The sequence below is a fragment of the Lathamus discolor genome, chromosome 12 (assembly GCF_037157495.1).
Source record: "Lathamus discolor isolate bLatDis1 chromosome 12, bLatDis1.hap1, whole genome shotgun sequence".
Lineage (NCBI taxonomy): Eukaryota > Metazoa > Chordata > Aves > Psittaciformes > Psittacidae > Lathamus > Lathamus discolor.
This window is the reverse complement of record NC_088895.1, coordinates 12511969-12524078: the sequence shown is the minus strand read 5'-3', so window position 1 is coordinate 12524078 and position 12110 is coordinate 12511969. Positions and strand designations below refer to the sequence as shown.

At 46.5% G+C, this 12110-nt stretch overlaps 3 protein-coding genes and 1 long non-coding RNA gene across 10 annotated transcripts in view; 2 read left to right on the top strand and 2 right to left on the bottom strand.

Moving 5' to 3' along the window:
* LOC136020799 (calcium release-activated calcium channel protein 1) overlaps window positions 1–5167 on the bottom strand; it is a 14135-nt gene extending 8968 nt beyond the window's left edge. The window contains exon 1 of the mRNA XM_065692305.1: window positions 4889–5167. Within this exon, the coding sequence (XP_065548377.1) occupies window positions 4889–5002 (114 nt within the window). The 5' untranslated portion in view covers window positions 5003–5167. The remainder of the gene's footprint in view (window positions 1–4888) is intronic.
* MORN3 (MORN repeat containing 3) overlaps window positions 1–5999 on the top strand; it is a 25420-nt gene extending 19421 nt beyond the window's left edge. Inside the window, exons 9-10 of the transcript XR_010615485.1 lie at window positions 631–779; window positions 5802–5999. The gene's annotated coding sequence lies outside the window, so the exon portion shown is untranslated. The remainder of the gene's footprint in view (window positions 1–630; window positions 780–5801) is intronic.
* KDM2B (lysine demethylase 2B) overlaps window positions 5253–12110 on the top strand; it is a 118382-nt gene continuing 111524 nt past the window's right edge. For 3 of the 5 annotated variants that reach the window (XM_065692284.1, XM_065692287.1, XM_065692283.1), the window contains exon 1: window positions 11641–11725. In XM_065692284.1, coding sequence (XP_065548356.1) covers window positions 11675–11725 — 51 coding nt within the window. In that variant the 5' untranslated portion in view covers window positions 11641–11674. Of the gene's footprint in view, window positions 5408–5801; window positions 5967–11640; window positions 11726–12110 lie in introns of those variants that run through there. The other 2 variants (XM_065692286.1, XM_065692285.1) reach the window with 2 other exon arrangements.
* LOC136020800 (uncharacterized) lies at window positions 5753–12110 on the bottom strand. 3 transcript variants are annotated; one of them, XR_010615486.1, is made up of 3 exons: window positions 11596–12110; window positions 10554–10728; window positions 5753–9832 (listed from the first exon to the last, which is right to left on the bottom strand). It is a non-coding gene; the product is annotated as an uncharacterized LOC136020800 (long non-coding RNA). The 3 variants fall into 3 exon arrangements; XR_010615487.1 differs by having other exon boundaries at window positions 5753–7962; XR_010615488.1 differs by having other exon boundaries at window positions 5753–7915.

Genomic DNA, 12110 nt, shown 5'->3' with positions numbered 1-12110 from the left:
CTTCACTTGCTGCAGCTAGGCTAAGTTTTTACTACATCTAGCTACCCATATAGTTACATGTGCAAGTGGCTCTTCTTAACACATGCTACTCTTAGGGGGCAAAAAAGCCCTAAGTGCACGGAAGCTGTTTCTCCAAGTCCTGAGGTTCACATCACAAGTTATTTTCAGTAACAAATTCCATCTTCTGCCCCATTGCTTGTGTCTGCGTGTGGGACCACAGACCGAAGTTGAGAACCAGACTGGTGTCATAGCACTGTCTCCTCAGCCCCTGAGCTGGTCGGTCAGTCTCTGTTTTCCTGACAGCACTATTCATTCCCAGAGGCAGAGGAGCAGAGCCAGGCTCTCACAGTGCCTGCACCATTCATTATGGGTTATAAACAACTCAGAAAGACTCTGTATGAGCCAGAATCAGTCACTGAAAATTGAATACAAACACAGGATTTAATTTTATTTTGCTACTAAGCATGAAAAGACAATACCTACATAATAAGAGTAAATGCATTTTGAAAAGGTAGTATCTCTACACGGTGCTAAGAGTAAATCTATTCAGGAAGTATGAGGTCAGATAAGACAGCACAGCAGGGAGAAGAAAGAGCAGCTCAGTATCACCTTTACATCTTCCACTCACAGCTGGTGTAAGACAGAACAATGACAGACCCAAGTACTCCACACTGCCTGAGACAGGGATGTTCAAAGGAGCAACAAAATACTGCTTTCATGACTGGAAGAGGAGAACCCTTTTATATGGAGAAAGATTCTTCAGCGCACAGTTCTAATCTGTAAGTAAAATAGCGATAAAAAACATAGAGTAGCAGCAGAAGCCATGGAACTGGGCCTGTAACACTTTCTTGCAGGTTACAGTATGCCACTGTTCTGTGTTATTCTAACAGCAATCCAGTTAAATACAGCAAAAAGCCTCTACAGAAAAGAGACTGGTTTTGTACTTGTAACCAGAGTAACCTTTACTAGACCTAAGGACTTACCTAGGACTAAGCTGTCTTGAGTACCTATACGGCAGTGACAGCAGCAGAGCTCAAGTCCTACCATCAACTGTTATTATGGAAATGAGTTTCATAAATATTTATCAGTGCAGTCAGTCTTTACAAAAGATGACTCCAGCTGTCTTCAGAAGACCATATTGGCTATATTTCAAAGGCAGGAGTTGACAGTTCTTTGATGATGTTCAATACTTGAAGCATATATCACAATCTAGACAACAGCCTAGCCAGCTTGCCTTGTTAGAGGTATTTAAAAGAAAACTGCTGTCTGGTACATAACATTTTCTAAATCCTAAACATACAGAAACCAACCACAATGTGTAATTTAGACCCCTAGTTTCAGCTCAGGTATTTCCACAAAGCTGTTAAGTGGTAGAGGGAGGAGGTGTTTGAGTTTTACAGTTTGATGACTGTTGCAATTTAACAACTTCCCTATGTTTGTGACTCCAGTATCATGACATTATCATACTACTGCATAATGGTGACCTGGTGACAAAATGATGCTAACAGGTCAGCTTAATAGTTCAAACAAAAATAACCTGCCAACAGCCTGCCTATACTGGAGCTCTTAATACTGCTGCTGGTGGTGTGGATGAGCTAGTGCTTGTCATATTGGATCCAGTCTGCAAAGTATTTCCAGCATTCAGATAAACTGGATTAAGAAATAAAACCAGATGAAGCCAGGCATAGAAGGGGAAAAATAATCACACCTCAATATCTGGGCTGTAACACAAAAGTGGTAAGTACTTGATGCCTCCACTAGCGTGGAAGGAATCCATTCTTTCATGGATTACACATACCCTGCAAATTACAATTTCTTTCTTTACCTCTAACAATTTGGGGCACTGGTATTAATTGGTGACCCTGTAGATTGGAAAACTGCACTAAATGCAAGGTTACAAGCTTCATAAATTTCCTCATGGGCATATGGCACTAGGCGATAGCATCCATGGAAACCTGCACAAAGTCAGTGCGTGGTTTACCCGCAAGAGTTTAACTCCAACATCAGTTTACAATCATCAGACTCTAGAACTGTTTCTGAAGCTAACACACAGTGGCAAATAGTGACGTATTTATATATATATTTATATAACCAAATATATATATATATAACCATTTATATATAATATATATAATATATATATAATATATATATATAACCATTTATATATAATAAATATATATATATATATATTTATATAACCAAAACTAACTGTACACCAGGTTTTTAATCAGTCTTCTCTGTGGAAACATAACACTTCTGAGTTTGCAACCTGGCTGAGCATTTCATACTCTACACATCACTGACCCAGGCAGTCTCTCAACTCTGGCATGCATCATTTAACCGGGGTATGTGTAACCAGTCTTGAGGAAACAAGCAGTGCAAAATGTCTGCAGTTACACACAAAATTAGTCCAAAATAAAGGAAGAGTTTAGTGGGGATAAGCTTTGCTCTAGCTAGAAGGATGCAAGTACTGTTTAACTAAAAAGCAAGGATCAATGGGGCTGGCTTGGATACTCCCAACAATTCCCATCAATTTGCTGGGTTGTCCTGGATGTGTGATTTAAGCTCTTTCATCCTCGGGTCTATAGGGAAAACGGAGGAACAATCACAAGTGCTGTTGTAAGCTTGAGATCCAAAACTAGACTGTACTTTTGTTCAAATATGAGGTGCCAAGGGATCTGCTGCATTTAGTAAACAATGCGGAGGCGTGACAGCAGAAGGCGGCCCTGCCTCTCAGGGCACAAGAACTTCAAAAGATAAGCAAAGTTAGTACAAAGAAACCTAAAAATACCTGACAGTTAAAGTCAGCTCTTCTGAAAATAGATTAGAAAGTCTCAGCTAGAGAGTGACAGCAAACACAGTGAGGTTACAAGTTGATTTCCAGGGTGATCATGTTAAAGGAAGAAAACAAGTGGAACTTTTGAGAGGGGCAACTTCCAGAAAATTAAAATACACTGAATGTTCACATGTAACATTCCTGGCAACTGGAGACTGTGTTAATTGGAACAAGGAGACTTTTTCCTGGAAGACCCTAAGCACCATCAATTCAAAAGCAGCAGTTTTCATCTGCGGGACACTGAACGCCTACAACTCTTCTAGAGAATCAAGAAAGAAAGAGAAGCCTCACCTCATACATCCATGGGATTTTGAGAAGCCACACAGCACATATTTAGAGAAAAGCCAGAGGGATTTAAGATATTAAATATGACTTTTAAATAACAGCATTTTTATAAAAGGCGATGCAATTTGCATATAACAACAAACCACACGGTTATTTTCCGTGTTCTCTCAATGTAAAAGCCTGACTCAAGAACCCACCCTGACAAACTGCTCTGACACAGGAAAACGGGTGCACCATAAGGAAACCTCAGGAGCAACAGCAGAGCCGGAGCTCCCAGCCTGGTGCCTGTCACCCAAGAAGAACCAACTCAAACATGCCGCTGCACTAACACAGTCGCCTGTCAGTCAAACCAGCAGCAGTCCACCACCACCCCGGAGGAGCTGGAGTCTGTTTTTAGCTATTGAAGGAGAACAGTGACATTTACTTGACCGTCAGAAGGCTGCTGCAGACCGGCTGCTATGTTTGCGAACAGCATCCTCTAATTAGAACAATGGCTCTTAAAGGGGAATATATATTACGGCTGAAAATATATTGTTAAAAGCAGAGCAAAAGTCAGATCTGTACAATTCGGTATTGACAACTATGAAGCATTTTAAACAGATGATAAAGGGGCTGATGGCAGAGTTAGCAGCTTAGTACATTAGGGAGGACAGACATATAATAGAACCATGAAATGGTCTGGGTTGGAAGGGACCTTAAAGCTCATCCAGCTCCAACCCCTGCCATGGGCAGGGACACCTACCACTAGAGCAGCTTGCTCCGAGCGCCTGTGTCCAACCTGGCCTTGAGCACTGCCAGGGATGGGGCAGCCACAGCTTCTTGGGGCACCCTGTGCCAGCGCCTCAGCACCCTCACAGGGAAGAGCTTCTGCCTAAGAGCTCATCTCTATCAGTTCGAAGCCATTTCCCCTTGTCCTATAGGATCAAGCCTTTAAATTACCATATTTCAATCGATATTGAGTGCTTAATTGAGACAATAGGGACTGCTAGTCGTTTCTATACCAAACACGAAAGCAAAAACCATGGTAAAAAAAAAAGGACGTTTCTAAAACACGCACAAAACTCTAAACTAAGCAACACCGAAGATTCCCTTAAATAAAAATCAGGGATAGCTCCAGTGCAACACCTGCCTTTGGCTCCGTTTGCACAGCGGCTGCGGTGCGGAAGAGGAACGGGAGCGGCAGAGGCCGGGCAGCGCTGCGGGACCCGCTGTGCTCCAGACACCAGAGTGCGAAGTGAAGCACGGAAACAAGGCGCTGCCTTGGCATTCCCGGACCCGTGCGAGCGGGAGGAGCACCCCGCTAAGCGCGCATCCTCCGCGGGAGGAATTAAGCATTAAACCCCTGCAGTTAACCGGAGGTAACAGCTGTGAGGCAGCTTCTAACTCGTGTCGTGACAGCTCTCCATGGAACACGAGCTACCGCGCAGCACCACAGCACCCCGCCCGGCCCCGCTGCTCCCGGGGCGGCCCTGGGCCTCCGCCGGCCTGACCGCGCCCGGGTGCGCTGACCCCGCTGCCCGCAGCGCTGGAGACGAGGGAGAAGGCGGCAGGGCCGCCCCGGGGTGCCACGCACCGCTCCGTGTCCCGTCCCGTCCCGTCGCAGCCACCGGCTGAAGGGAAAGCAGCGAGGTCTCCGGTCAGCAAACGGGGAAGTAGCGGCTCTGCTCCCCGCTCCCCACACCCGGCTCCCTGCCGCTAGGGCCGCCAGCCAGCCCCCCTTCACTCTCTCTCCCTCCCGCCCGCTGAGCGAGGCCGGCCGCTCACCATGGCGAAGCCGGAGAGCAGCGCGGAGGTGCGGCTGGAGGCTTTCAGCTTGGCGCGGCTCAGGTAGAGCTTCCGCCAGGACAGCGCCTGCATCGAGTGCTCGTTCAGGCTCATGGGCTCGGAGCGGAGGAGCACGGCGGAGCGGGCGGCGCAGACAGCGGCAACAACGGCTCCTTCCGGCGGCGGAGCGACGGCACCCGCTGCGCTACCCCCGCACGGGCCCGGCCGCGCTGCTGCCGGTGCTAGGGCCGCGCCGCTCCGGGCCTGCGTGCCGCCCGCCGCCGGGCCCCGCCCGCCGCCGCCGGATTGGGCAGCGCAGCGCGGCGCGGCCCTTCCCCTCCGCGGCCGCTTCCCGGCGGCCCGCAGAACGAGGCGGCCCGAGCGTCGCGCCGGAGAGGCCGCGTCCCGCTGCCGCCGCCAGCGGGGCTGTGCGGGGCTGAGCCCCGCAGTAGGGCCCGGCGTGCAGCGTAGGTGACAGGAGCCTGCAGTCTCGGTCAGTCTGTGCTCCGGTGACCGGCGGTAGGTGCCCCACAGCTCTGTGGGGAAGGGGTCGGGGTGTCCCCCCTGCGCCAGCCCCGCTGCTTTCCCTCACAACACAGCCACAGCCTTCCCTCAGCTGCCCCCCCTCCTAGGGAGCGTCTAATCGACATCTGCCCTGCGGATCTGAACCTGAGAGCAGCCACCCTCGATTCCAGCTAAAATCGATAACCCTCTGCCATGTAGTCTACCGTTTCACAGACGTTTTGTGCGCCCAGAGCTCCTGATAAACCCGGTTTTTATCAGCACACAGCTGATAACCTCGATCAAGCAGAACATTTCAACAGAGAACACAGGCCATTGTTGAAAGATTATTTTATTGCCACGTTCATGCAATCCTTTTAAAACATACTTTATTTTTCTTTGTGTTTTACAGAGTGGAAAAATTAGGCATAGCGCAGAACTCCATAGCAAATACATGGCACAGCTCTGAAGATGATTTCTGAAAAGGTGAGACAACACAGTGCTGGTGCCAAGTCACACTGCTGGGGCTGGAGAGCTAAAGATGTGTAAGGAACCAACCTGTTGCTGTCAATTTCTAGTAAGAAATATACAATTTTACCAATATAAATAACACCGGACAAGGATGCTTGTACTATTTACAGGTATTTGGATGGTCACATACCGCAGTGTTGCTTCCATTACAAATCAAAAGCACGGGTGATTTTCTATGGCGTTGACCTTTTTCGCCTTACAAGTAGGAAAAATGCAGCACATTGTGTTTAACGGTTTTGCTTTGTTCCTCTCTTCACACCCTTCTCTGATTTGCAAGGCCATTCATTTACGTATGCACAGCAAATGGCAACCTACACCGACACAGGTCTCAATGCTCTTCATTTACATGGCATTCTTGTAAAAGGGATGTAGTTGAAGCAGCCAAGAAGAAACTCCTAAGGACTTGCAGCTCTTCAGAGGCATTCCCTGAAACTACTGGTTTTTACCACATAGATTTGATTTCTCATTCCCTTCTCAGGAAATAAATGGAGTTGTCTTCTTATAAAACAACTCCTGGTTAGATTTTTATCTACGGGGGCATTAAAACACCTCAATGAATGAGTCAAACACATTCTTCTACAAATGAGTTTGACCTGCAGCCTCTCCTTAAAAGCTGGTGTGCCAGTTCCTCTACAAAGTGTTTGCCACCTTCTTTCTCTTTTATGTGTGACAGCATAGTGTCCATTTGTGTGAAAGTCCAGCGTAAGCATTTAATGGTGGACTTGGCAGGCTTAGGTTTGCGTCTGGACTTGATGATCTTAAAGGTGTTTTCCAACCGAAAATGATTCTATGATTATAAATACTCTTTGTTCAGTGTGCTTTAATTCTAAATGAAAAAACAACCCCAAACCAGAAGACCTCATCACCACAGTCGGCTTCTTGTGTGACTCCCACTGATGCCTTAGGCTAAGTCTGAGCACTGCATTGCAAAGCAGTGACTAACAGCCCCTTTGTGATTTCATTACTGCATTTTCCTTGGGAGATGAGATAACCATCGAAACCCAGTGATGTAGTTTCCTCTATATCTCAAGCAAACTCAGTCTCTGTCGTTTAGTTTCTGTGGATTCATACATTTAAAAATACTTTGCATTGCTGCTCATAAGCTATGAAAAATATTTATGTACGTAACCAAGACTGATTGTTCACTATTTCATCTCATTTCTGCACAAAATTACAGCTGAACTCTTAACATCATGGGTCAGTGCTACTGCATAAATAATACCTAGGTCTTGACCTGTTCCCTAAAATCAGATTTCTCTAGAAAAACACAAACCTGCAAGAGACATAAATCTGAGAAGGACCTGAAGTGTCTCTCTAAAGAACTGTATTAAAACAGACTCTTTGAACTCACTCTTTCACTATTCTTCTGTCCATCACTCCTAATCCTGTTTATCAGGAAGGGCTTTGAAAGATACAACTGTATTGCACACTGATGAACTGTTGAGTTCATATTTCATTCAGAGAAACAGTACAGAAAACAACCTACCAAAATCAGTAAAGAAATCTCATCCCATCCCCTTTTTCCAAACCCAACCCATGTGTAACTTTCAGCTTCCAGCTTTGTAGCTTTGAAATAAATATCATTTCCTATCAGAAATAAAAAGTCGGTTTGTTAAACAGGAGACCATAAACTGAGGCTCAAGGCTTCTTCTGCAGCAAAACCATTAGGGCTGTAGCAGTGAACCCTTCTTCCCCTTGATGTTCAGAACATTTTACAGCTCCATTTTGAGGTACAAACTAAACAGGATAAACTGTTTTCTTTCCAGCCCTAATTACTCATTATTACACACCTCTGCACTGCCACTCCAGAGTGAGCTGAAACAAAAAGACTCTGTCATGCTTAATTAACTCCTAGAAATGCTTCAGGGAGTTCTGAAATCAGGCGGGAGTTCAGAACTGGGCTTTGTTACCTCTGATCAGTGCAATTGCGGAAGGCCACCAAAAGGGTGTAGTCCTGCGCTCTTCCTTCATCTCAACCACACTCTCCTCTTCGTCCTGTAGATGACACCGATCAAATGGCTACAGAGCTTCAGTGAACTGACCTAATGAAAAATATAAGTGGTTGGGTTTTTTTGCTTCTTAATGGGCGAATTTTCTACTGGATCAGGTCATTGAACTGACTTACGCCGTGGCTGCATGAACACTGCACCTAATGCAGGAGAAATGAGGGACATAGCAAAAGAAAAGGAACTGGCTCTAGCAGCAGCAGGTTGCTATTACCCCTAATTAGAGGTAATGTCAACCCATTCTTGGATCATTTAGGCATGAACACAATCGGAGCAGGTGGCAGAAGTCCAAATTTCTTTCCATAAAGCTCCAAGAAATCTGTACACAGTCACAAGGATGCTCATAGTTCTTTTTTTTTCTGCTAAAAATGTACTTCTGTATGTTCTGTAGGAGGACTGAATAAGAAGAATGGGTTCGCTGAGTACTGTATGATTAATGGATGTGGCACTGAGCATGCAAAGGTTCTACCCTGTGCAAAGCAGTTCCAAAGCCTATTTCCAGCTTCACATGCAAATCATCTCTTCCATTTGTTCCTGTTATTGTACCAAAACCAAATCAGGTTACCACAGAACGGAAATTATGGTAGATCTGCATGAAAAACAACACATCAGAAGTTGCAAGAGGCAAGTAAAGGTTTGTCAGCAGTCCGAAGCAGTGAGGAGGTCAAGGCAAACATCTCTGCAGATCTCACTGAAAGCAAAGCTTAAAGTTTAGTTGAGGGAGTTTCCGCAGAGGAAGGATTTTGATGTGTCATGACTAGAAAAATGGTATTTTAAACATCATAAAACAACGGTTAAAGAGCTAGTTTTCCATCTTAACCCAAAGTAATGGATAGAATGGTAGATCTTACAGGCTAAAAGACACCTTAAAAATGTTTTAAGATTACTTCAGTCCATTCTATCCAATGGGAAATAACTATGTTTGAAAGCTCAATAAGGGTGAAATAAACCCATTTCTTCACAGCCCTCCCAAGCACAGCTCTGGAGTTCTTACTTCAGCGGAGTCCTGCAGTGCAAGTTTAATTAAATGAGAGCTCCTCTTTTCAGGCTAGCAAGGTCAGGATCCAGCACACTGGCATGATTAGATCTTCAATAATTTAAGCTACATTAACATCCAGGAAATAAGTGTCAGTGATTTTCTTTCAATGTAGTTCAGGCCAGACCCTTCCTCAATGACCACTGCTCCCTTGTCACACTCTGGGTACCTGAAGTGGTTTTCCCCCCATTTTTTACACTGAACAAAGCCAAGCTTTCAGCAGCTCCACACTGTCCCATACCAAGCTCTGCCTGACAGGGCCCAGCTCCAGGCACTGCTGCAAAGCTTTGCATGATATGAATGGAGGGGAAATGAGCCCTAACCCTCATCTGCCAGTACCTCACCTGTGTGCTGAAGCACGTGGGTTTCATATTGCTTCTAAATAGCTTTATGCTATGTAACACAGCTGTGGGTATTCTCATCACTCACATCTGCCTCCTCTTCCCCACTTCTTTTAAGTCTGAGACTTTGTTATTAATACACCGATTATATACAGTATTACTTCAATGGTAAAATGAAGTGTAGTTTAATAGGAATCATTTCTGTCTTGAAACAAGGTTAAAATGTGTTTTCTATTTTCAGAGATACATAGATTTAGTATGTGGTATTTCTAAAACCACATATTTACTTTCCTGTTTGAGTATCTGGTGTTTCAGGTGTATGTGGTGAATACAGCCCCTTGTGTGTTTGATACACAAAGAGTCTCAGATTGTTCATGTCCAAAAAAAAAAAAGGATTCAGAAAAAATAGTTGATTTTCTTTTATGTTCTGGCTTTTTTGGTGGACTTTTGCGGAATGGATGATGTGCTTCTTATCTGATGATTCTCTAGTAACATCCATTCATCTTGTACAAGTCCTGCAGCCTCAAACCTGCAGATGTACACATGCGTTTGATTTTAAGATGGAGTAATCTTGGCAGAAAGGTGAACATACATGTAAATCTCTTCAGGATTGTGGATTCATAATGCACTTGCTAGAACAGACATCTGGAATCCACACTTCAATATACAGCCTATACAACACTTCTATAGGATCATAAAGTTCAATCATCTGCAAATAGGGAGATGCTGGAGAAAAATGATGTTTTCTCAGGGTTCTGCAGATGCACAATGAGAAGGTCACTGCCTTAAATCCTTAGAACTCTGGCTTCTCCTGCCTTTATGCACATTATGGTTCATTAAAATATGGATCTTTGCAAAGAGATGACTGGCAGGGCCTGCAAAGTTGAACTTTAATGTGTTTTAGCTTTGGTATAATAGTTAATGTTTCATATAGTACCTAGAATGTGACGCGTTGGGTATGCAAGAGGTAACTGGGTACTGTGTGCGGCTGTTTCTGTTGGTAGAAGTGGGCAAAGATAGGAAAGAAAAAATCCCTCTCTAACAGACATTTCGGTCTGTGTTTAACTAATGTGAGAATTAAAGCCATAGAAAGTTTGCAATTCCCTTCTGAAATCTGGACTAGTTAGATCCGAGCACTCCCTGATGTGTGCTGCTCCAGGAGAGCCAGCAGGGAACAAGGACCATACCGAAGGTACAAACACACTTATTCTCAGCATCAATTGCAAAAAGTGAAGCAGAGGAGCACCCACCTCAAAACCATCAGCCCGGCCCCGCATTTAGGCACTCTTTGATGCTCCCCTCCTTGCGGGTGGTAAATATGTCACTGCAGAGAGGAGCCACACGTTGGAACCTGGAGGCTGTTCAGATCCTGCACTCTGACCCCGCTGGTGCCGTCACATGGTCCCGGTATTTACTCTTCATCAACTTCAGAGTAGATGGGAATCGGTGTTGTAGAAACAGGACTCTGGGGACAGCCTCAGGAGCCCGCAGCATCGCCAGTCTGGAGATTTCTTTTGTATCAGCAGCTTATTCCCTATTATTTTGATGTATTTTTTCACGCCGTTTCTACCTACCTGCTGCACACACGTATTACAAAGGCAATTTTGCTTTATTTCGCACCGAATAATGCATTCCGCACACCAGGACCCGTTCGCGCTGGGCGGCCACGGTGCGCAGCTCTTGGAGCGCCTGCAGCAGCCGACGGGGCTGCCTCTCTCTGCACGCGTGGTACGAACACATAGCGTGGGCACAACGCAGCGGGAATTCACCCCAAATCCACTTATTATAACGTTCTTTTACAGCGTTCGCCGTGCTCACTCGCCACCCTTTACAGGAGTCCGATCAACCATGCTCCGCGTTACAGCGTGGGGTGGACCTTGAGCCCGCTTCCCTCCATGCAAGCGGAACCGCTCAACTTTTAGGGCTTGTCCCTGGCGGCAGCACCCACATAGGGACCATCCGCGCATTCGTGGGGTCCCCCCCTTGTGTGCCCGTCCTCCTCCCTGCGCACCCGTTCAGCGCCTGCGTGCGGCCGCTGCGCACTCGTGACCCAGCCGCGGCCCCGGCCCAGCACCGGTACCGCTCCCCCGGCCCCCCCCCAGCCCGGGCCCCGGCGGTGTTTACGTTCCGGGCACTGCGACGCCTGCGCCCCGCTCCACACGCAGCGCCTGAAAATGGTTCCTTAGGACTTTGCAAAAGGAATCATCGCGGCCGCCACCCCCCTCCCCTTCCCTCCCCCCCTCCTCCCCCCCACGGAAAAAAAAGTGCTGGTGCAAAATAGCAAAACTTTACCGAGAGCTCGCTGGCTTTTGGGTCTCCTCCTCCCCATGTGAGCCAAAAATGCAGGACAGGAACTGTTGACAATTAAGTGATGAAACTCTCCAAAAAAATGGAGGCAGAGACAGACTCTGGAAGAAGATTGGTGTGTAGCTGGCGTCTGCCGATTTCCTATTCGTGCCTTTTCATTGATTTTGCTTAATTGTTTGCAAAGGGAGCAGTGCATGGAGAGCGGAGGCAGCAGAGCGACGTAGTTTGCAAGAGAGCAGCTTAGGCACTGGGGCAGGGGGTGGAATTTAACCGAAGGGAAGGAGAGGGTGGGACGATAATAGACAGAATTTATTATTTCTTTCTTTCCTGCGGGTTTGATGCCGATCCACAGCTTGTGTCCGCGGGCCGGGTTTGCAGGGAGAGGGGCAGAACCGCTGGAGGTGGCCGCTGCATCGGGGGTCCCCCTCCGACCCCCCAAACTGGGAACCCACCGACCTACCTTTGCACTCAGCCCACCACCTACCAGCCCCTACCGGGGG